The sequence below is a fragment of the Drosophila takahashii genome, chromosome 3L, assembly GCF_030179915.1.
Source record: "Drosophila takahashii strain IR98-3 E-12201 chromosome 3L, DtakHiC1v2, whole genome shotgun sequence".
Classification (NCBI taxonomy): Eukaryota; Metazoa; Arthropoda; class Insecta; order Diptera; family Drosophilidae; genus Drosophila; species Drosophila takahashii.
In genome coordinates, this window is record NC_091680.1 from 25,379,741 (window position 1) to 25,405,694 (window position 25,954).

The window sequence follows — 25,954 nt, forward strand, 5'->3', positions numbered from 1 at the left end:
CATTTGTAAGCCAAAAGATGCGCTTACTCTTTTAGCTTCTGAGGGTGAATTAATTGACCAATCCGAATCAAATTTGGCTCTAAACGCATATAAAACAATTGGATAAAATGGAAAAAGACCTTTAAGGTTAACAGTCAGACCAAATCGTGAGAATTGTTATTCGATTTTCAATAAAATTGTTCGATAAAAAAAATATGGCGCTGCAGTGCACTGCACAGATTGTTAAAAGTGTTTAATAATTTTAGTGTTAATAAAGTATTATAAAAAAAACATACACAAAAAAAAACCCAAATTTTTGGTCAAAAAACATTTTTGCGCTTAAATATCAATCGAAAATGGTTGGACAACATAAGAAATGTTTTTATTTAATTTTTAGGATATTAACAATTACCTAAAATAATAATATAAAACAATTTTACTGCAAATGCATTGAGACACACGAAAATAACAGAATAACATAGTTTTCGTCTATTTCACTAAAATTAAAAATTAATTTTAAATACTAAAAAAATATTTTTTTTAGTAAATCCGTTTTTTTTTTTATAAGTGATTTAAACTTGTTTTAAAAAATTTTTTTTGGGCATCGTATCATGCTTGGTTGATTTGATTCGCACTTTTGGCCTCTGTTACCCCACTGTGCTGCGGTTGCCTATGCTCGTAATTAACAGCCTGCATATGTGTAGGTGGAACAAACACACACGACAAACACACGCACACACACGGCAAACACTCAGCTGCCATTTACATAGCCAATTAGTTATACATAAACACAGACAGCAGCAGCCACGATGGCAATTTCCACCTTAATCCCTTGGCCGCAACTAATTTAATTGTGTTCAATTTGGCATAAAGGCGTTTAATGCAAAAGGCATTTGGCAAACAAGTACCATCCATCCCCATCCCCATCGCCAATCCCCAATCCCAATCTAAAACAATGCAATACACATTTTTCATAGCTGTCAACTGAGGTTTGGGATCCGAATACCCTTTCATAAAGCCTTATCTTCGGCTGAGCTCAAAACCGATGGGAAATCAATACGATGCACCCCTTTCACTTGCGATTAGGGTATGCGAAAAACTCTATTTGAAACGAAGACGTTTCGGTTTCGCTTTGGTTTCCCTTCGTTGGCCGGGTTCGTTGTTAATGCTTTGATAGACACATTACTTCCGTCTCAGTGGTTAGGCTCAGCTACCAGTGCCACTACAACTACAACTATAGCCATAGCCATGGCCATAGGGAGATATAGCGGCGAAGGGAAATCTAATATGTCTTGCAAGCGAGCGACTCGGCAGGGATAACCGTTTGTTTACACAGCCCAGACTATTTGCCCGGACTGAGCTTAGCCACAGCTACAGCCAGGCACTGAAAGAAACAATAGTGTAACTATGTATGGTTTCGGAAAAAAATGTACAGTACCATAACTTACAATCCTTGGGCACATTTATGTGGTATCAATTTTGACTTGGTATGCGGCATCTCAATTCGATATGCTTGAAATGTAAGCAATGTGCCATTCTCGCTTCCACTCACGTAAGTTAAGTCGCCATATTGCTTCTTCCTCTCTTTTTCGAAGTCAGAGAATCTTCAAGAGAGAGAAATCGGCCATTCACCAGTATTGCGTGGTAAAAACGACTTGCGTATAAATACCAAAAATTTACCATGCGCATATCGATATGATCTCAAGCTCAAAGTCAATACAAAATTGATCAAAAATAGAATACTATAAGGTTTCGGAACATTGTTTTACGAGCATAAATCGTCTATAGTATATGGGCAATTCTCTGGGGATGTCAACCAAGCCAAAAAGCGTAAAACTTGAAAAAAACATATTTCTACATGATTTTGCACTGATATTTGATTCTAGTTAGATGGATCCTCAAATAAGCTAAGTAATATCAGTATCCTTGGATAATTTTACAGGGTAATACCGGTTATATGGACAAAAAAGTCATTTTTTGGTATTTTTTAGTATTTTTTAAAGTGGCTCTTAAACGGTTTTTTTGACGTTAAGGTTGCAGAAAAACCACCTAAGAAAATGACGGAAAAAACTGTCGCGTGCGACATGTAGCGTGTGACAGTCACTTCGATACTAATAAAAAATTAACCACTCAATATTTTGAATTCAAACCAAATACATTTTAAAGAAGAAAGACCAAGGAACACTATGAAATTAACTGCATTAAAATATTCCTTCACGTTTCGTTACAATCGAAAGTTAGGCAGGAAGTCAAAAAAGTAACTTCTATTCGTGTCGCGTGCAAAAGTCTTGGTTTTTTTTATATATCTTAAAAATGAAAAATGTCCCAATGTCACCCCTAGCACATATTTTAGTGCTAATCAAGACCTTTAATTTGAGCCTAGTGCCAAAGGAAAAGAAGCACTGGAAGATAGTATTTTTCACCTGCAAAGCGTACGAACGTCGCGTGCAACAGCAGAGAATTGCCCATATATAACCAATGTTCTCAATTATTTGAACTATTTAATTCTAGAATTTTTTAAAAAACGAAACTGTTGAAAATCTTTTGCTGTCTAGCCTTTTCCAAGTGCATTTGCACTCGTGGTCGGATTCGAATTCGGAATTGGAGTCGGAGCGTGAGCTCCGTGCTCGTCCTGTTCGCTGGTTTCCTTCTGGTTGCTCCGAGCTGCTCTGCATATCTGCTTCGTGCCTGGCATGGCTTTGGCAAATTGCGCAAAAAACATTGCACCAGTAAGCAGGAATAAGAAGGATGCAGGATGGGGCAACCAGCAGTAGCAAAAGCAGCAGCAGATTTCATGCACAACAAATTGTCATGCGGACAGGCAGGCAGCCCGCACAGACAGCCTTGCAAACACACTCTTACACACACACACGCAGGACTCTGCGGTTGGTCCTGTTCAGGCTCATCTCCCTCTGGAAGGCCCCTCTGGAAAACCCCTTCTCGAAAACCCCCTCCTTCGGCGGCTCAAGCACATGAAATCCTTACCCGGGCGCAAGTCAAGCAAACAAACAAACCGCAATGACATGCAGGCAACTCTGACGAAGGGGAGAAAATTCTGCAAAATTCAGGGGGAGGAAGGAGAGGAAGGAAAAGCGCTGCGGACCAGGAAAAATCTCCTGCTGCTACCCGCAAGACATTGGCATTGCCACAGTTGTAACCGGAAACTGTCGCACTTATTTGGCTACGCGCTAGTTTCGCATATTTCACTGTCAACTTGCGGTAAATAGACTTTAAACAAATATGAAAATAACTCGCAAGAAACTGGCTCTCCACACACACTGAGACATCAGATATCCGCCTGGCAAGTGGGCAGGAAAAATGCGAAAAAATGCGAGAAAAGCGGGACAAACGGCAAAAGGGAAAATGTGCAAGTAAACGGTGGCTAAGCAAATGGCAAGTTGTTAAGTCTACTCTGGCTTCCCATCTCCGATTCCCCACCGGGGTAATGGAAATCAATTGTTTACTTTATATGAGATTTTCAAGTGCTTATTCAATATCATTAGATGCAGATGAGGTGGCATCGCATGCTGGGACGGCCCAGCTTTCAGATACCACAGATGCATACACAGACCAAGGCCGAGTAATAACATAATCCGGCTTGAAGTAGTTTTCCCCGGCCAGGCTCCTGCGTAATCATTCGAAATTAGATTCTCCTCCCTCCAAAAACCCATATTTACCAGGCTAGCAAACTTCTGCGGGCCAAAAACTCTCGGCAAACAACTCTCCAAGATGGAGAAATTTGCAAGCGGCCAGCCAGCTGAAAACTTCGCTCGCCAACAGGGCAACTTTTCTCATTTCCAGCTGCTGAAATTGTACAAGAGGCCCCAGTGCTGCCAGCCATCCAAGCAGCCAGGCAGGCAGGCGAAATCTTAATTTAAAAGCCAGCTGTTGAATCAAAGGTTAACCCACCGGTGCCCCCAGTTGTCCCTTTTCGCCCGGCAAAAAAGAAAATAACTGGAAAACTCATTTTGTCAGCCATCAGCCAACCACCCAACTGCCATCAATCCGCAGTCGCACATGCACACTCTTTGAAAAAACAGCAGCTGAGACTCATTTGCTTGTGTGGACAGAGAGAAAAAGGTCTTGCAACTTAAAGTTGATTTAGAATTTAATGGGATTTTTACCTCTTTGAGATTATACCATTTTAAATGGTTCCTGAGAAATGGATCAAGTATTTGGAACAGTAAACCGCTTACAAATATCTTAAACAAATTGTTTTTAAATATTTAATTATTTTAAAATGACAATATCTTAAGGTTAAGTCTCGTTAATTAAAGTAATTCTCAGTTTTAGAGCGGAAAGAAAAAGGATTTAGACTAGACTACAAATTTAATTTGATTTTAAGAACCTTTTAATTAATTTTAAAATTTTATGTTCGAGAGGGAATTCTTTTAAATACAGTGTTGGAAGTTTTTTTCTCCAGTGCAAGTGTGTGGGGTGGTGGGGTTGGGGTATCTTTTACCACCTAGAGAGAGATGCAAATAAGCGAATATTCATTTGATGATACGAATACGAGTGTGCTACACGTGCGATGCGGTTGCCGCCCACCTCCCACTGCCCCGCCCCCTTGGCGACAATTTAAATGTACGTTTTATCGCAGCACTGCCACACATTCAGCGGTGGGCGGGGGGAAGGGGGCGTGGCAACGGCGGATCGACAGCTTGAGATAGTCACGTACGCTCCTTTGTTTTTCTGGCTTTTTATTTCGTGCCAATTGTGCGCCTAATTAGCCTCGAATCGCGATGCCAAACGCGGCGGCATCTTTGCAATTAAAACGCACTTTTCCCCCTCCCCTCCCCACGAGCACCATAAGTGTGTGAGTGAGGGGGAAAGCGTGTGTGAGCGAGAGGGTGCCACAAAATGGCGCACGTTGGCTCGCCTACAAAATTAATTTGATTTATGTACGCCGCTCCGTCTGAATGTTGCTTGTTCGCAGTTGCCTTTTGCACCTGCCATGTCGTGTTACCTGTTCTGTTCTGTTTTCTGTACTGCTGTTTTGTTCTGTTCGGTTCGGCTCGTTTCTGCCTCTGTTTCTGCCGTCCTGTCCTGGCAGGTAACGAATTTCTGGCAAAACAACGAAAATAAAAATAAATTATTGCCATGGCAAATGTAAAGTGTCGAGTTTTGCGTGGCATATGTGTTCACGTCGCTCCTATAAAACAACCAGCTACACTGGACAGAACAAAGCTTAGGGAAAAAATTAGATGTGGCGCCCTTTATACCTATCGAAGTGTAGAAAACAATATTAAAAACGAACAATCCGTTAAAAAGTTATGAAACAGCCGCTAGATGGCACCAGTGGCTTTGACGACTACATATCTCCATCCCCCTCAAACTCTTTTTAGCTAAGTAACGGGTATCTGATAGTCCAATTACTTGACTATAGCGTTCTCTCTTGCTTTAAATAAACTAACGAAGAATATTAAAGTAAATCTATTCTACCTAAAAAAATACCAAAAATAAATATTAATTTCTCTACTCAAAGCACAAATAACTATCATGATTTAAAACTCGAATTTAAAACTTACATTTCAAGTAAATTTAATTTTAACCGTCTACTAACATAATATTCTGTTCTTTTATCATTCGACAGTCAGATTTCTCTCTCTGCTCCAACACGATTGCCATGTGTATGTTGCATTCGCCTCAATTTCGGGGGGTGTTGATCTACTAGGCAACGAAACAGAAACGGAAACAGCAACAAGCGACAGCCTTAGCCATATATATAAGCCAACATATGCGACAATGCAAATAAAAAGCCATAAACTTTCATTTAAGTTTAAAATGGCATTTAAATGAATGAGTGCTGGCTGTGCTTCCAGCTAACTGCCTTTTCGTTGCTGTTGCTTTGGCTTTGGCTTTTGGGCCACTGGAGTCGCAAACACATGTATCATAATTCATTGCCATGTTTTATTCTGCACCAACTCCCCTCTCCCCGTTTCATTTCGTTTCGTTTCGTTCTGTTCAGTTTGGTTTATTTGCTTTTGGCTGCTGCGTGAAAGCATAAATATTCAACACGGAGAGCAACAACATTTTCGCTAGCCAAGGGCAGAAACACACACTTCCGAATCGTTTCGGGCTTGTTAGGCATTTTGTTATGTTCGATCCGATGGGGAACACATTACACGAATGCCTATAAAGCAATAACCATCGATTTGCCATTGATAAACCCAGAGAACGGACTGATGGCCCACGCGGCGTATGCGTAATGCCCTGAAGCCCAAAACATAAAAAAGATAAAGACGCCTGTTTTCAAAAAGGTACAACACCGGAAAAAAATTGAAAAGTTTTTTCTCGCTTTCTTAACAATGTGATACACTGATGGGTAACTTTAAAAAAGTCATATCAGTCTGAAACACACACATTTTTTAATAAAAAGTATAACCGATATAAATTATAATTTCTGTGGAATTGAATTTTAAATCCTTTCTAGTATTTCTTCCAAAGAATCAATTTTCATTATTCGTGTTTTTTAGAAGTGTTTCCTCTCTCTGTGCTCGCTCGATAAGAAAATGCTAGCCCTTTTTTAAACGGGTTTTTGTGGCCCTTCTGCTGCTTATTTATGCTGGTATTTTATATAGCTAAATTCCCATTTAGCTGGCTTATAAATATTAAATAAATTAAAATGCCGGCTAATTGTTAATCTGGCCGGCTTGCGGCTTTTGCATATGCGCTTTTGTCAACGCCGTTGACCATCATCCGACTGTCCACTAACAAGCTCTATCCCATCTAGGCCCTGTGTCTCCGTCTCTTTCTCTGGCATTTAAGCCCCTCTCTGTCGCACTTCTGCCTTTTGCCGTGTTTTAAATGTAAAGCACTTGCTGTGGTCGCTTTGAGCGACCCGAAAGTTAATCTCTGCCAACCGCTTGAAGCCCCGCTTTCGGCCCCCTTTTCCCCAGGTTAGATATTTTGCTATTATTTTTTGCTGCCTTCTCTTTCGCCGCCCGATGCGCCATCTCTTTCTGGCCCTGGGTTCGTTTTGATGCAACCGCAACTTACATTTTCACAGAGAGTTGAGCAAAAACTCGTTTGTTTGTTTATTTTGCTGCCACTTTTTATGCTTTTTTCCGTCCCTTTCGCCCCGCTATATCTTTCTCATTCTCGTGTGTGTGTGTGTTTGATTTGTGGGCGGTGTGGCTGGTGAGAGGGGGTCATCTAGCCAGGCAATCACCCAACCAAGTCCAAGATAAATCGTCTTTCAACGCAACTCTCTGTGTGTGTGGCATAAAAAATCACACGATCAGTCATTACACACACAAACACACAGAGAACGCTTATATCTGATATATATAAGCACTTATGTTGTGTGTGCCCCAAAGTCATTTTGACTCCTGCATCCTGCAGCCGCTGTAGCTGCTCCTTTTTATCGCCAACACTGCTGCGCTTTTACAATTTTTTTATGCAAGCTGCGCTGCTGATTTGGCGATAGTGTCGTCGTCATTGCTCCAAGTCATGCACGGAGAAAAAATAAACCCTTTATTTGGTGTTTTCGTAATTTAAAATAATTGTTATCGCTAAACTGACTTATATTACTTGCCCTCTCTATCAAAGTATTTTTCCAAATAATATTAAAGGCACTCAAATTAATAACTAAATTCTTAGTCATACAACATTTTAGACAAATTTATTGTTAAAATATTTATAGTACTTTAAAAACACCTATATAATAAATATACCAAATTCTAACACATTTTAAAACCATACTGATGGCAGTAATAATGTCAGAGTGTATAGCATATTTTCTCTGCGTGTGTCCATGCATCCTGCGTCCCATGTCCTTCATCCTGCTTCCTGCGTCCTGCATTGTGCATCCTGCCTGTCGAGTGCTGAGTGCTAGCCCATAGCACATAAGTCATTTGGCGGCGAAGCGGCAACGGCGCACTTGTAAGAATTTGCACTAGCTGCCTGCTGCGGCCTTCAATCGAGCCACCCCACCCACAGCCACCCTAAAGGACCACCCCAAAGGACACCCACCCACCGTTATAGCCGCTTTGCGTCTCAATAGTCTGTTACTAATACGTTTTCTTCGCCCCAGCCATCGACGCTTTCACTGTCGACATTTTAATGCCTTTTCTTGCCGAGCAGATTCTTTTGAGTGCATAAAAAGCGTGGAGGCTCCTGCTCCTCGAAGCCCCCTCCACACCCATTTTCCCCCGCCATCCCAGCCAGTGAAAGCCAAGTCGAAAGTCCGGAGCAAGCTGCTGCGTCACTGCAGCCAAGCCATTGCAATTGCTGACGGCACAGGATATTACCGCCGTCATTCATCGACATCGCATTCATATTCCTCGCCTCCTTAGCATCACGCACATGTGCGGGCGGCCCGAAGATCCTTGGGGGTCCTTTAAAGGGGGCGGTCGGAGATACGGGGGTGATAGTGCCTCAATACTCTGACGCTTCCGGTATTTATGACGCAAGTAATCAAATTGAATGGCGCGCTGCAGTTTCGTTCGCCTTTTATTTGCCCAAGGAGCCGGCAGCCAGCATCCGGCTTCTTGCAGTGATAAATTTTTTGCGTTTTGCAGCCCCATCCCCCTAGAACGTCCCATCGAATCCCAAGCCATGCCCATCCCATCCCGTTGGCATAAAAAATTGTGCGAAACTTTCAGCTTTCTGCACATTTTCGTCGCTTATCATCAACGGCTGCTGCAGCTTAACGCCGGGCGGAAAAAAAAAACGGGGGGCTTGAGAAATTGCCAGCAGGGGGATGGAAAATCAGCAGAAAGGCGATGGAAAAATCCAGAGATTGGGGCTCTGAAGAATGGCAGTTTGGGGGCCAGCAATGATAATAATGAACGTGCATGAAAAATGCAAGTTGAGTGAAAGGCAAAAGCGAAACGCAGCGTTCACCTAAGGCGCAATAAATAATAAGTGGCCGCAAGTAACTGCAGTCGGAGTGTGGAGGAGGTCGGGGCCGCAAGCCCCTGAAGAATGAGCCCGTAATGAACGACATCTTGAGCAGTTCTCGACTTGACATAATGGTAAATTAGTGGCCCACCTTGAGTGCTATGATTTACGCGGGATTAGGGGGCAATTGCAACTAGTTCAGGGTGGCTTATGGCAACTATCTCGGTAACGTACGGTAAAATACTCCTGGCCCTGCGATTAGGCAACTTTAAGCGGAGCGAACAAAGGCGCAACGAATTCTGCCCGGATAATAGCCATGGAAAATCCGCTCTTTCAAAGGAACTGCAGATGCTAGCTCAGCTAAAAAATAGCAAACGCTATACTGAAATTATTCCGGTACGTTCTTGATTTATGTTTTTGTTATTGTGTTCCATAAACCCCAAACAAAAAATATGAATAGAGTGAAAAGTACGAAATTGAAAGAAAAATGGGGAAAAACGAAAGCTGGAGAGACAGCTGTCGTCTGAAGATAACTGCCGTTTCCTCTTTTTACGGGGTATTGAAAATGTACGGGGAAAAAATTAAGCACTTTAGTTTACAATTTAAAAATTAAAAACATAAATAAGTTATGAGTATGCAAAGATATTATTATAAACGAACACACAACTTTAATTATCATCCTTAAAATTTAAAATTTTTGAAAATAATAAAAATATTGTCATTAAAATAAATGGGAAAAATATTTACAAGAAAAAAATGATTAAGATAAATGTGAACTTTTTGAGGATCGTCAGAAATTTACCTTAGCTTAACTTTTCCAAGAAAGAAAATGACTCACATAAGAAGACGAAAAAACTGAAAAAATAGCACAAGACAGCTGCTGTCCAAAGATAGCTGCAATTCCTTTTTAAGGGCTCAATCAAGAGGATCCTGCCAGGATGGTGCGTGTGTGTGGCAATAAATGAGCAAATTAATTAACAAAACGCAGCCGTGAATTGTGGCACGATTGTCCGAGGACACGGAAATAAATTAATGCAGGCGAAGGACATGGGACCCGGGAAACAGGACACAAAGGCGACAGGCTACGTTAACGCTCCGATGGTTTTTCCACCGTCGTCCTGCGAATCCTGGAAAGCAGCTTAGCCCGCAGGTGATGCCAGGACGCAAAATCAATCGAGGGAGCTCTGGTCATGCATAGATACGCGATGGGCTATATGGGATATGGGATATCGAACGGGGAGTCGGGAGGAGGCGAGGAGGAGCTGCCATCGCCATCTATCCTGGGGACATGTGTGGGCACGTGCTGGTCAAAAAAAGGGAAAAAAAAGAAAAGAGGAATAGAGGAGGAGCTGGACGAACAGTAGCAGCACCAATAACGACGTAATCTGTTTATATCCCCTTTTCCTCTCCTTTTAGCCCATTGTGCTGCGCACTTTTTCCATTTGCCATAGGAGAACCGAAGCTATAGCTTTTCCTGCTTTCCCTGCTTTTCCTGCTACTTCAATTTTCTGGCCGGCAGTTTTTGTCGTTTGTCGTCCGTTCCGTTCCATCCATGGATTGAGTTGTTATTTTTCGCTTAGTGCAATTTATTTTGGCCAAGTGGCAGCCATCGGGCCAGCAGCGCTTAATTTATTATGCCAGCTACTGGCTGTCCTTCCTCCATCCTCCTGCCTTTTTTTTCCCGATCCGTTCTTTCTCCTCCACCGAAATTGCCCGGCCATTGTTCAATGGCAGATAAAAGAAAAATTAAAGGCAAGCAAAATGAAAATGGTCGGGGCAAAATGGACGAACGGGCGAATGGGCGAGAAAAAATCGTTATTAATTTCAAGTTTGAAAAATTGTTGAGCAGCTTAGCACCCCGGCTATTGGATATCGGATCGAAATCGAATGAATCCGTCGGGCCATCCATTTATTAGCAGCTTGATAAATACTTTCAATTTCCCCCGCCAAATAAATGATAACGTAATGCGCCAGCATTAAAATAGATCAAAGCCGGAAAATAATCAACGAGCTCTGCCGCGCGGAGTTGGGGGCAAAAACTATCTGTTCCTTCCCGATTGTTTGGCCACGGAGTGCGGCCCGCATAGAAATCCATTATGTCGGGGGCCATCAATGAATATGGAGCAAGATTCCCATACAATTATAGCCATCATTTGTTATGTGGCCCCACTCCAAGATTCCCCTCCCATGAATCGAATCGAATCGAACTGACTGTCAAAGCCGCACACGCGTCAATTGTTGTGATTAGCATGGAAATCATTACAAACACAAAATGAATGGCAAATCGGAGAATCAACAACGGCAACAAAAATAAATGGCAGGAGCGACACAGAAAAAAAGATGACAGAGGCGAGTTCCAAAAATAGGAAAGCCAAAAGTGTCCTGAATGTTTTTGCCTTAGTTGATGATTTTACAGGGGGAAAAACTACTAGTGAAAAGAAGTCTTTGTTGGCTTTTCTGAAAAATGGAATAGGGTTACGTTGGATTATGAAGGGTATTTTTATCTATCAAGCTTATTTTATTCAGAAGTAGAACTTATTTTTGTATTTTCACTTTAAGTGAACTTTTCTATTTCCTAAGCACGGTTTCTTGATGCTGATACTTGAATAATGCTGCTTCGCCCAGTGTACATACTTTGTCAAATGTGTTTTTGTGTGTCGTCTCAGATGTGTCAGTGCCAGGGAAAATGGGTGGCTTGGAAAAATCGGCGGTAAGGATGAAAAGCGGGGGGTGGAGCAGCCAAGCAGACAAAAGGCAACCAGTGAAAAATCGAGTTAGGCAAAACAAATAGCAAAATAGTTTTGGACGGAACGTCGCCAGCAACATCGACATAAACAACAACAACTAAACGGAAAAAACATAAAATAAAAGTAGCTTGGTTTTCCGAGGGGTATGTGGGGTATGTGTGGCGTATGGGGTGTGGGGAAAAACCTCTCGATGCCTGGGCTGTTGTAAAAGTCAAGCGAAATAATATTTTCCGGGTGCCAGGCAAAGGCAGCTGAGACGAGGGGCAGGAGGCTGTAGCATTACTTCAAGCGTAACATTGAAAAAGGGACGAAGGACGAGGGCAAATGAGGAGAGCAGAAGACAGGACGCGAACTTGCGGCCATCATTGTAGGCAATTTGCAAAAATAGCAACGATTTCTCTCTACTTTCCCGTTTTCTTCTCTCTCCGAAGTTAGTTTAAAGGAAATCAAAATAAAAATCATAAAAATGCAGAACGTGGCGCGTGGTAGACCAGCGAAAGAGACGGCACCACGGGCGAAAGACAAAGACGGAAAATGCTGAAGCTGCCGCTGCTGCTTGGCACAAAAGATGAAAAGTTGTTGCTGTTTATGGCGGAAGTAGATAATGCCAAAGATGAACAAGGCGAAGGATGTCGCTGCCAGTCACAGGAGTGGGTGGTCGTGGTCTGTGGGGTTTCGGGGCTTCTCGGAGTGAAATGAAGCTTAAGGGTCGCTGGGGTCTATAATTTCGCCATTACAAAACAATGGTAAAAACAAACTGCAACAAAGTTTTAGCCGGCAAAGAAGTCGAGCCAGCGAGGCGTGTGTAAGCCAAACAACTGGCGAAATAGCAAAACGGAGCCATGGAGCATTGGAGAACGGAGAAAGGAGAACGGAGAATCGGAGAAGTGGAGCTGAAGAGAAAGCTTTGTCGCATTATGTCCAATTACTGTCGCGATTATAGCCAAAGGACCAGCACATAAGTAGAAAACCGGGCAGATTGTCAGTTGCCAAATCGAATGGGGATATCGCATATTGTTGACACTGCGGCCATGGCCGAATCATTAATAACCCACTGGCTAATCAAGAGCAGATACACAGATACAATCCCCCTCTTCCCCCCTCAATCCGTCCGACCGTCCAGTCAACTGCGGCTAATGGGATAAACCCTTACGTGCGATAAGACAAAGTCACCCCTAGGGAGCCAAGCGCACCACCACTTTCACTGCCATTCCTGCACTGGGGGAAAAGTCTATCAGGTTAGAGATAAAAACATGTTATTTTGAAACATTTTGGTTTGCGGGAAGAAACTTACATAAGTTTCTGCAGTATGACACTTGCAGCTATAAATTTGCTCCCTTATTGCACTTTTCATGTGACGAAAGGATAATTATCCAATTATTAATTTGCCTACCAGAAATATGAGCAGGATGCGTGGAGTTTGCATCAACAAAACATATTCTGAAAATCTAAAAAAATATTTCAAATATTTTATTACCCACAATAAAAATACTAAAACACCAAACTAAATAATATAAACTATTCAGGTACCTTAAAAATATATTAATGCATTAATTTTGGCAAGTGCCAACTACAAATTATGTTCTTTGTGTACTGCCCTCCCCCATCTCGATTTCGGCACGCGTCGTCGATAAAGTTCCATGACTAGAAGCACAGACCAGAGGCGGAGGCCTAGGCCTATCCTGGGTTCAGCTGTTTTGTCACTTATTCACAGCACATTAAACAATTTGCTTTTTACGCCGGCCAACATCATCATCGTGGCTCCCACTCCACCCACACCCTCTAAATACCAAACATCGGCTCTCTGCTGCCTAGCCAACCGCACATTTTAATTGTTCTCGTCATGAACATGTCATAAAGCAAATCAGATTAAATGCGTCACTTATTATTGTGCCCCAGCCAGGGTCCCCGGTATCGGTCTATATATAATGTGCCGCCCCGCCCCCATCCTTCCGCCCCTTCCCCACTCCCCCAACGGGGCACGTGATACATCTACTCCATCTGTGTGGATGTATGTATCCGTGTGGACGCCTTTGTTAACTGCGGTCAAATGTGGCAACGCACCACGCAACCCAACGCAGGATCGGGGTATCGTTTTTATTGCATATTACCTTGTCAAACACGAAGACACACACAGACACACACACTCAGGCAGGGAGACAGTGGGGCAAGGGTTGTTCGAATTGCGGTTGTGGTTGTCCGGATGATGAGCGAATTAATGCCCAATGCTTGCATAATGCTGCCATTAGTGCACATCACATATCCATCACAGCGTCGCTTCAGCCACAAATTTGCACTCGGAAATTAAGGGGAGAACATTAAATAGTCGAATTGAAGTCATTATGTCAGAGGCTTAAATATTTATTACAAAATCATAATAGATCTTTAAACTAATTATATAGAACAATTCTCTATTGTCTTTTGGCGTCACAATAAAACATTTTTAATTTTTAATATTTTATTCCATCCGATCCCAGTGCTTAAATGATTGAAAAATATAATTTTTCTTATATCATATAACAGTTTATTTTTTATTATCAATATTTATGGATAATAAAATATATCTAGGGTAATTAAAATTAATGTTAATGGAGATTTTCCAACTAATATAAATAGGTATGTAAAATGTTTATTAATATTATAAATCTAAATTCTGGCAGAGTGCAGGTCGCATTGCCACATTCCCATTTCCGCATCCGCTGTCCAACTCACCGGGCTTTGTTGCACTGTGCCGAGGAAACTTGGCTGTTATTGCTGCTGCCTCCTGCTGGCCGGGTGTTAACTTGCATGTTAGATTGTGCGTGCAGCTTAATTAGTTGCAAACTGTTTTTCATCATCGTCGGGTCAAGGGAGTTGCTGCATGTTTAGCACACGTTGAAGTGGCAGCCGAGGAAGGGCGAGCAGAGGGGGGAAACTTGTGCGTTTTTCTCATCAACGTTAAGCAAATTGACACTGAAAGCATTTAGTCAAGTTCGGGGGCACTTTGGGCGCTTATCTTTTAATCGACTTGCCTTAATTCATCACCCTCGCCAAGCACAACCACACACAGACACACTCGAGCATTCAGACAGAGGGAATCGAGACCAATATTGATTTCTAATATTTATGCAATTCCATTTTACAAATTTGCATACCAAATCCTGATTGCTAGGGGACTCTGAGGCGCACACATACACACATCCTGAGAGTTGCCGGTAAAAGTCAGTGCTTTTCCCCATTTCCCAATATCTCTCGCTTTCCCTTTGACTGTTTGCCAGCCGCAAACACAATGAGCACAGGGCGGGACGAAAGGTGGAAATGGAAAGCTGGAAAATGCTGGAGAATGCCAAAGAACCCTGGCACTTGACGCGATCCGACAACAGTCGATTAGTTAGCCAGACAGACAACCGGATAGACAGGCGGACATTATGGACAGATAGTGCTTTTTGTTCCCTGTAATCACAGCCAAAGTAACAACAATGGCGACTGGCAATTTTCAAAATGAAAACATAAAATAATAAATACGATTTGACAGCGCATTGGATATCTGCAGCTGTATTGCTGTATTGTGTAACCAATAGATACTCGTAGTTTTTGCGGAATGCGTGGGTGGCACTGCTGCTCTCGTATTCCCGCCCACTCAGTTTCCGTTTCCGCTGCTGTGCTGTGTGTGTGCGGCAGAGTGTGTGCGAGCATCTACATAATCATATTATGCTTGACTGACACGACAAACCAAGCGCACAAATGTGGGTCCAACTGCATTGAGTTGGCTGAGCTGAGGAGGCGACTGCAGAGCAGAGATTCAAGTAATTTGACAGGCGACATACATTTTCGGGTGCACACACATGCACAGTTACAGCCACACGCGCACACCCATATAAATGCACTGAGAGAAAAACGTTGTCTGAAGAATCCGATTTGAAAGTCTGAAATCAGATATAATCGAGATTGAAAATATGGGCACTTCCAAAATGTCGCTCGGGACATTTGCACACCTTTAAAGTTGAAAAAAAATTTTAAAATAATGGATTTTAATTTTAATTATGGGCTTTTCTTTTCACTCTTCCCAAGCTCTATTTTTGTTCAAAATCTTAATTTTGTACCACTTTTAGTTTTTAAGATATCGGTAAAAAACTGCCGTATTCGCTCGGGACAAAAATAGAAGTGGATTTCGGGGAAGTTCATACAACACCAGAAATTAGCAAATTCTGATAGAATATTTGAATGCGATTTTTTTTAGAATGTTGTTCAAACATGTCGCTGTGAAATGCTTTTGGTTTTACTCAAAAATTCTTTGCCGTTTTTTTTTTATGCAGTTTTAACCACATTCGCTCGGGACATGTCGCTCGGGACATTTTTTCCGACTGTTTTGTAAAGCGGATTTCTTTACCTCTATCTCTCAATTGCTGGATGTTTTGCTTTTAACTTAATAGTTTAGCATGTGAATGAAGCATTCAGGACAGAAAAATGTCACATATCAGCATTCCTATAGGATAAATTTACAACAGAAGACAGGTCCAAAAAATAACAAAAAAATAGCCAAAAACTGATTTTTGCGTATATTGGTGGGGTTTGTCACAAAAATAATCAAACTATACTCCAAATTTGTAGTTAAGCTCAGTATCCAACTAGTTAGAAACTAATATCGGGGCAAAATCATGTGGAAATATGTTTTATTCAAGTTTCAAGGTTTTTGGCTTGGTGGACTTTTTTTTGGAAGTGCCCATATATCTCTCATTCTTTTGAACTATGAATTTGGTATCGAATTTATAAATAGTAAAAATACAATTAAATAAAACATTGCAATTTGTTGTAAATTGTTTTTTAACATTCAAAGAATAATTCAGGCTTAATTTGGTTTAAAAATGTTCTTGAGTTTAAGTGAATTTAGGACACAAGAAAACCTCAAATATAAAATCAAATATATTTCTTTAACATAATTTACTATATTTTTGTACTATACAAAATAATTTAAAAATCGATGAATATTTTATTAAAGATCCTCAGATCCAATGAAGGGTTATCTACCCCATCTTTTCTCCCAGTGCTTGCATAGGGAAAGAGAAAGGGCGAGGGAAACAGCTGCGCAAATCTGTTAGCCAGTGAATTGATGAGGGGCAAAAGCGATAAAAAGGCTTTTGCATTGGTCTGAGCCTCGGAATGGGAAATGGGAAATGCTGCTGCCTGCCTGCCATGATATGGGAAACTGCCCGTCCGACAGGCAGACAGACAGACAGCCAGAAAGAGAGAGAGTGAGAGGGACAGAGAGACAGATAGTCAGTCAGAGAGGGACAGCGCCGAGAGGGAAAGGGATGGCAGACAGTTGGAGAGACAGTGCCACCTGGCAGCTGCCAAAATTGCAAAATTGAAATTGAAATGCGACTGCTGCTGTTTCTGCTGCTGCTGATGCTGCTGCTCCACATATACAGACAGACATCGGGCACACGGATGCAGCTCACAGATACACACTCCTGCATGCATAATACGCATACGCACCGTGTGCACTGCAATCGTCTGTGGCTGTCGCAAAGACAAGCCAAAGCAATTAATGTAATGAGCAGCAGCATGTCAGAGTAACAGCAACGTCGACGTCGACATTTTTGCACAAGAATTTTCAATCAGCAGACAACATTCATTCACACCACGGAGAAAGGAGGGAAAGAGGAGGAGGAGGAGAAAGGTGAAAGCAGATAGAGCATAATGTGCAAAGGCGTCCAATGTAATTGTTTAAAACCCAGCTACTTAAGTGCACTGGGTATGGTCCGCCCAGACCTCCACCAGCCCCTCCCCTCCCCAAACAAAAAGTCCAATCAGGCCTGCATTAATGAGGCTGTCGGGGGTTTTGAGGAGGGGAGGGCGAAAATGCATGCATTCATTTGCATTTATGTTTTGTGCCAACTAATTTGAAGGCTCTTTGGCTGGGCAACAAAACAAAATCAGCGACGACAAGCCCCTCTTGACGAGACATGCTACCTGGGCACCAAGTGCATCTAGAGTTGTTGCAACAAAGGCGGCAAAGCTACCCCTTTTTTGCCACTTGCATACAATATGTGCATACTCATTAGTTTGGAGTGCTTCCATCAACGCGCCAAGACACCAAGACACGAAGAAGAAGAAGACATGTCGTCTCCAGAACTCACCCTACATTACCCCACAGCGCAAAACCATCCCCTTTTCCATTTTGCACCCCCAGCACCCCCCTTAAATAAACAAACCCTTTGCGCCTTCCTTTTAAGTTGCAGCTAATTGTTGTTGCTGGCGGGAGTTTCAGGCTTTCTTTTTTGAAGCCTTTTTCCAGCTCATAAATTTTTTTTCACATACTGCGTTCTTTTTATCATCATCATCGTCATCTGCAAAACAGAACGGAGGCTGCCTCATCTTTCAGTCAGTCGACTTCCAATGTCAACCGGCAGCGGCTTTTGTTTGACGTCGCCCCGGCTCATGAATAACTGATTAAAACCATTTTCGGTTTGAGTTTTCCTTTTATTTTTCCTCTATTTTCACGTTATTTTTTGCAGCCGAGGGCGGACTGAATAGGTTTGGATAGCCGGCTGCGCTTTCATTTATAATGACTCGGCTGTGCGGAGCAAAAATGGACAGGAGAGTGCAATGTCACCAGTGGTGCGTTGCTTTGGCCTTTGAAAGCGCCTCGCTGGCAGATGATAAAATGATAAATAGCTGCAGCGTGAGTGGCTTTCGCTGGGAAGGAAAGGAAAAATGATGCAGCTGTCAATTATGTTTTGGTTAAACCCATCCGAAGTTGGGCTTTGTTAAGAAACCGTTTTTTTCCATAAAATATTAAGTATATTGGTGCAAGAACTAGTGCAAGCATGAAAGTAATAAATAGTACAATACTGACTTAAGGAATACACATAAAATTTTGAGTTTTTAAACTAACTACAGTCAATCAATAAATGCTTTTAAATCATTTTTCCCCAATGCACCCTAAGATATACATATTTTTCCAGGGAGTTCTGAATTTCGGTCCCTCAAAAATATTAGTTACTTTTTAACACACATTTTAAAGAAACATTCCCCAAGGATACGTAAATTTAAATATGTCTGTGGGCTTACTGGCAAGTTGAACGTGAAAAATATCATTTTACCAGCACTTTATTGTATCAGGATGTATTTTCTTGATTTTACAAGTCTTTATTTTTAAAGTTCACTCTCGGTTGATCTCTCAAATCGAACTGACTGATTGCTCGCAGGCAACTCTCTTTCAACCCCCGTTTTAGGCTCTCTCGAGAGAGAGGTCCGCTCTCCCGATATCGAAATAGTGTTACCAGAGTAGATTACTGAAATCTGCCCTTTTCATATATACTTAGGTATAACAACAATAATTATTAATATTACAACTAAAGCTAAATACAACTAAATAATACAAACAGCATGTTACATAATGTACTATTACACCTAGCCTGTTACAACTCGGCCGTCCTGACTTTGAGATATCCCACTATCTCTGACATATTATTTTATAATTTACATTGGTTTTTTGTTTTATATTGCTTACCATCTATACATATATACAATTCATTTTTTTTTTTATTATATTCTTATTCTTTCATCCAGTGCCGAATATTATTAACACTCCACACACCTTGATAGGGATTCCGAGATAACTGAAACCCATCAATATCTTTAAGCAAATATCTGTCATTCTTTAAGACTTTGTCAATCACATAAGGACCCTTATTCTTTGGAATAAGTTTTCTTGCTACACCAGCCGTACTATCAAAGTTTTTAACCATGACATAATCACCTTCTCTAAACTCGGTTGCGTTCTTTCTTTTTGCATTGTAATATGCTTCATTTCTCATCTGTGATTGTTCTTGGGATTCCTCAGCTTCTTTCCTAATATCTTCTAACGTTTTCCTAACCCCTACTTCACATTCATTCTCCTCTAATCTTTCCCTTAACTCATCACAAACTTCTCCTCTCTGAGTTATACCAAATAATGTTTCACTAGGCCGCTGCTTGATACTATTATGAATCGTATTATTTATTGAATACTCTACCTTTTCAATAACACTATCCCAATGTAAACCCCTCTCTGGCTCTGCCAATTTCGCTATCATAGGTCCTAAGCTTCTATTAATTCGCTCAACTTGTCCATTGGCCTGTGGCGACCCCGTCGCGATTTTAATATGTTTAATGTTATTGTCCTCCATGAATGTAGCAAAATCTGCTGACGTAAAGCAGCTTCCGCGATCTGAAATAATACATTTGGGTCTGCTATACGCTCGAAAGTAATCTATCAATGCATTTATTGCCTCTTTTGTATTTGTTGTTTTGGTCGTGTATAGCCTAACAAATTTTGTGAACGCATCTACAACAGCTAATATGTGTTTCTTCGACCTACTATTATCCACGGGTCCATAATGATCTATGTGAATGATTTCGAAAGGCTTATTGCCTTTCGGTATACTGTGCAATTGTCCCTCACCTTTGCCTACTTTCGGAGAATATGCTATGCACTTCAAACAATTTTGAATATGATCTGAAACTTTATTTTTCATGTTCGGAAACCAGTAACTCTTTCCAATTGCCTCTATCACTTTGTCCCTTCCAATATGGCCTAATTCATCATGGTACTTGTATAGCACATGTTCCTCCATTCGCTTTGGTACATAAAATAATATTCTGTTGTCATTACTTTTCCTATATATCACCCCATTCCTCATTTCAAACCATTTATGCTCGCTATTTTCTAAAATTTTCCTAATTTCTTGTACTTTATCATCTTTTGACTGGCAAATTACTAAATTAGTCTCAAACGTGTTCGCCTCTATTACCATTATATTATTGCACCTACTCAGTGCATCTACGTGCTGCATTTGACTTCCCGCCCTATGCTTTAAATCATAATCAAATTCCTGAAGCTCTAGAGCCCACCTTGCTATTCTCGGATTTAAGTCAATTTTATTTAGCGTTAATGTAAGGGAGTTGCAGTCCGTTACAATTAGGAACCGCTTACCCTGCAAATATATCCTGAATCTTCTTAATGCATAAATAATGGCTAACGTCTCCAACTCAAAGCTGTGATATCTCGCTTCTGTTGTCGTTGATCTTTTTGAAAAGTAAAATATAGGATGCAACTTCTTGTCTGTTTTTCTTTGAAGAAGTACAGCCCCAAAACCTAGCGCACTGGCATCGCAGTGTAGCTCAATGTCATCTCTGTGATCGTAAATCGCTAAAACTGGCGCTTCCATTAATTTCGCTTTCAAAAGCGCAAAACAATTTAACTCTTCTTCCTCAAACCTAAATACCCTATCCTTTTTCACTAAATCGTACAACGGTTTTGCTATTATCGAAAAATCCTTAATAAACCTTCGGAAATAAGAGCAGAGACCCAAAAAACTTTGAACTGCTTGTACTTTGTTTGGAACTGGAAAATTTTGTATGGCTTCTAAGCCCCTATCATCAGCTTTAATTCCATCATATGAAATCAAAAATCCTAAATATTTAACCTTATCCTGTAAAAATTTGCATTTGTCCATTCTTAGCTCTAACTTATTTTCAACTAACCTCTTAAATACTTCTGCTAATATTTCTAAGTGTTCCTCTATATTCCTACTTGCAACTAAAATGTCGTCCATATATACTACAACCCTGTCTTGTCTTATCATATCCGAGAATATGTCATTGACGAATCTTTGAAACACTTGCGGAGAAGTTTTAAGTCCCATCGGCATACGCAAAAACTCAAATTGCCCCAAAGGCGTTGTAAACGATGTGTATTTTACCGACTCCTTGTTAACGAACACATGAAAGTATCCATTCCTAAGATCTAATTTCGTAAATACAGATTTCCCCACTAATTTATCTAAAAGGTCATCAATTAAGGGTATCGGATAATTATCCTTGACCATAATCTTATTCAAACGCCTAAAATCTATACACAGTCTAAGATCTCCCGATTTCTTTTTTACGAGTACAATCGGAGAAGCATACTCCGATTTACTAATTTGAATAATACCATCCTTAATGTATTCATCTAACATTTTTTGTAACGCCTCCTTTTCACTGTACGAAAGTCTCCTTGGTACACAACTAAATGGTTTTGAATTTTCTAACACGATATTCATTTCACATTTTATTTTCGGAACTTCAGGTCTTTTCACCTGGACATAACTAGATTCCACTAACTCAATTAATTTCTTCTGATCCATATAGCTAACTTGTTCACCAATATTATACACATTTTCCTTTTCCGCATCTTCTAAAATATTTATTTCCATCATTTGTTGTTCGAAATTATCAACATAATTTTTCTTTCCGTCATTTTTATTCCTAAAAACTTCACATTTCATATTTTCACTGCACAACTTTTCATTATCTAACATTTCATGTCTTAATATTTCTCTTCCTAACACTTTGCTTCCTAGAATCTTCCTCCCACTACCTAATTCTTCATTTCCTAAAATTTCACTGCCTAATTTCTTATTTCCTAAAATTTCACTGCCTAATTTCTCATTTCCTAAAATTTCACTGCCTAATTTCTCATTTCCTAAAATTTCACTGCCTAATTTCTTATTTCCTAAAATTTCACTGCCTAATTTCTCATTTCCTAAAATTTTTTTACCTAACGTTTCACTTTCATTTTGAAAACAATCTAATTCTTTTCCCTTACAACAAGGCTCCTTATAAATTGAAGTAATTTTCATATCATCTTGGGTTTTAGTACTCTCGACAGTTATTATTTTCAAAGTTTCTAAATTAATTTTTAAATCACAGGCTGCCATAAAGTCTCTGCCCAGCACAATATTACAGCCCATAGATTCATCAGCCACAACAATTAAATTAAACAAAATCTTTATTTCTTTTTTTATTACAAAACATAACATTTTTCCAACGCTTTTCAATAAGCTTTTATTTATTCCAAAATAAGTCTCTTCTTGAGGTTCTAATTTAATGTTTCTTGGTACAAGCGATTTTTTGATTAATGATACTGGGCTTCCTGAATCTATTAAGCATTCTGTAATGATTGGCTGGTTAGGGTTTTCAAAACAAAAAATTTTAAACAATCTTACGTAATTATTGACATCTTGCTTCTTGTTTTGTGGACATGCGCTGATGAAATGATCGGCCGCTCCGCACGCATAACAAGTCCCTGGTGTCCGCTTCGGTTTGGTGCACTCTCTTGCCCAGTGCCCCTTTCCGTTGCAGTTGTAGCAACGCGTTTCCTTGCTTGTTGGATCAGTCTTGAACGCCTGCACCTTGTTATTTCCTGGAACCCTCGCTGGCAGCACAATATCCGCAAAAGCTCTAAGCATCCTTCCTGGGTTGTCAAAACATTGCAGCTTGGCCTGATTGCGTAAATTAACCGTCGGAATGCCAACGATCAGTCCATCCAGAAGTTCGTCATCGTCCATGTTGACATCTCGAGCCAGCCTGCATTTTTCCTCGAAGTACACAGCGAATTTTTCATCGGGTTTCCATAGGCGCGCCTCGAATTTGCGCCTCATTTCAGCCTTTGACTCGTTGCCACCGAAAGCGAGCTGCAATTGCTGTAACAACTCACTTGTCGGTTTAACGAATCGCGATGCATCAGCATGCATCCACTGCAAAGCACTGCCTTTAAGTTTGCTGATCAGCAAAACTCTGCGCTGAGTGTCCGACAGGTTGTACAAGACGGATATATTATCCCATTGGGATATCCACATTCGAATCGGAACTCGGAAATCGGAATCGGAAAAATCCATCAAAATCTCCTTAGCGAACCTGAATCCATCTGACGAAAATTCTCCATCCTCCCTTTGTACTGCATTCGCAAAACTGGCGCGTCTCTCGCCATCTCGCTCTTCTCCGTTTTCAGCTCCGCTCTTCTTGCCGTTCGTCGAACGGTTGTTTGTCTCGCCAGTTCCTCGATTCTTGTCGCCACTTGTCTGCCTCTCTCGTTCTTGCATGTTCTCGAACTTCTGAGAACCGTTGCTTTTGCCGGCGTCTGTCTGCACGAAATTCGGCGAAACGTTGGTTTCGGCGCCACTGCCGCTGCTGCCCGAAGTGACGCTGTCGATCTGCATGTGTAGAAATTCTAGAAACTTCTGGGCCTTTTCGATTTCTACGCGCAACTCCTCCATAGTTTTTCCACCACGATTTGGCTCCCTCTGATCTTGCAATTGGGGGCATTCGTCTTCCGAACATGTGGATCCCGTATCCCTTATTTCTCCGTCCTCCTGACTGATTTGTGGGACGGAGCCTCGGTTTTCCGGTGGCACATTGGCGACTCGCGAAAAAAGTTCGGCCTTAGATCCAGTTGTCGGCAAATTTAGGAGTTCCAACCACCTTTTTAATTGCGTCACAGACACGTCACTGATTTCTAAATCCATTTTCGTTTTAATTCAAGTTTTAAATTTTGTTTTAATCTGTTGGTTTTTTTTTTTTTTTCGGTATCCCACTTCTGAGATTGTATCAGGATGTATTTTCTTGATTTTACAAGTCTTTATTTTTAAAGTTCACTCTCGGTTGATCTCTCAAATCGAACTGACTGATTGCTCGCAGGCAACTCTCTTTCAACCCCCGTTTTAGGCTCTCTCGAGAGAGAGGTCCGCTCTCCCGATATCGAAATAGTGTTACCAGAGTAGATTACTGAAATCTGCCCTTTTCATATATACTTAGGTATAACAACAATAATTATTAATATTACAACTAAAGCTAAATACAACTAAATAATACAAACAGCATGTTACATAATGTACTATTACACCTAGCCTGTTACATTATGTGAATAAATATTTCATATTTCCCCGCACTGACTGAACCTCAAACGTTCAGTTAAAGTTTCCATCGCCTTGCTGCATCAATTGTGCTGCCATAAAACTCTTTAGCCAACTATTCTGGCTCATAAATACAACATTATTTCGCCAACGTAAATCGCAGCGGCAGCAGTCGTCGTCGCTTGTCTGCGAGCGTCTCAATTCACTGCACATTTTGCAAATAACAATCGCATTTTTTGAATAATTCAAATCCACTTTGTTGCCCGTCTATCTGGCTCTGCCCCCCTCCTCTCTCCCTCCCTCGCCATATCTCCGTCTCTTTTGCCGCCAGTGTCTTTGAATCGAGGAAAACGGTCGTTGTGGCATAAGAAAAGCGCTGAGCATTTTCCGTATGTTTTTGCTTTTGTTATGGTCGCATGAAAAATGTATAGCGCACTTTTGTGCGTTCGCATACACATACACATAGACTTGTGCCCACCAACACCAGTGCGCAATTAGAGCACCACCATCATCGCAGGGGCATTCAAATATTTAAGCCTTGCATTATTAATGGCAATTTTTTAGTTTCTTTATCTGCCCGCTATTTGTTTGCGTCTTTTTATGCGCTTGCGAGATTTAAATTTATATTTAAATTTGGCATTTAAATTAAAAACCAAATTGCATATCGCTGCCAGCAATGTGTATTCTTCTTATATGATACAGAGTAAAAATTAAAATCATTCAGTCAGATTATTCAGAGTAAAAAATTATAGGTACAGAATAAAAAACCTTGTAGCAACCTTAAAAAGTTAATAAAAAAGTATACCATTTTTTAATAGCACATTGTGTGTTAATGAAGAAAATCAGAATTTAGTTATACAGCCTTGTAAAATATGGCAGCTTTATTTCCTTACAGATCAGTTTTAAAATCATAGCAAAATTTAAAACCAACGAAAGTAAGTTGTGGTTTATAAAACCCACTTATAGAAATCCTAGATAAAGCATTTAAAATTTGTTGCTCATGTTAAATGCTAAAAATCAGCTTTCGCCATTGTTCTCTGTGTACATTTTCTTTTTTGCGATCTGCCATTTGTTGCCGTGTCCAGTCGCTGATTTCATTTAGTTGCTTGCCGGAGTGATAGAGCTCCGGAAGCTGGAGCCCGGAGAAAGGTTCAACGGGACTGGCCACCCACAATTCAAAAATCAATTTTCATTTGCAAAACGATTACATTCACATTCATTCAATGTTCGTTGGTTCGCTCGCAGTTTCCTCTTTTTTCTGCAATTTTTTTGCAGCCCAACGAGGGCCTTCCATGTGTGTGGGTGTGCTATCGGTTGCCTTACACTCAAATGAACTTTTATTCAATTTGCAAAGCAACCACAAGCTGCACAATAGCCGTTTTAAACACTCGAACAACCAGTCAGCGAGCGAACGGGCATTTCGTCATTCCGGCAGAAACGGGAGCCCGGAAACCCATCGAAAAGCCACCCGAAAACCCACCTACCCTCTTTTGGAGAAGCACCTACATCTCGTCACTGCCATTTGCATGTCCAACTGTCTGCATTTTGCCGTCGTTCATTTAAATGCAACGCTCGTTCTTTTGCAATTTTTCGGCTGTTGTCTTACTGCTGCTCTCCTTTTTATTTATTCCGTTTTTGTTTTTCGCAAATTTAAAATCTATTTATTCATGCGTTCCGCTGCAA

General features: G+C 40.8%; 2 protein-coding genes across 9 annotated transcripts in view; one reads left to right on the plus strand and one right to left on the minus strand.

Annotated features, from left to right (window-relative positions):
• Positions 1 to 25,954, plus strand: part of Rbp6 (RNA-binding protein 6) — a 194,505-nt gene that overhangs the window by 124,082 nt on the left and 44,469 nt on the right. The gene's annotated exons all lie outside the window — the stretch shown is intronic.
• LOC138913123 (uncharacterized) lies at positions 22,399 to 24,273 on the minus strand. The gene is made up of 2 exons (XM_070215587.1): positions 22,586 to 24,273; positions 22,399 to 22,530 (listed from the first exon to the last, which is right to left on the minus strand). The coding sequence occupies exons 1-2, from the start codon at positions 23,882 to 23,884 to the stop codon at positions 22,522 to 22,524; spliced, it is 1,308 nt and encodes a 435-aa protein (XP_070071688.1). The 5' UTR covers positions 23,885 to 24,273; the 3' UTR covers positions 22,399 to 22,521.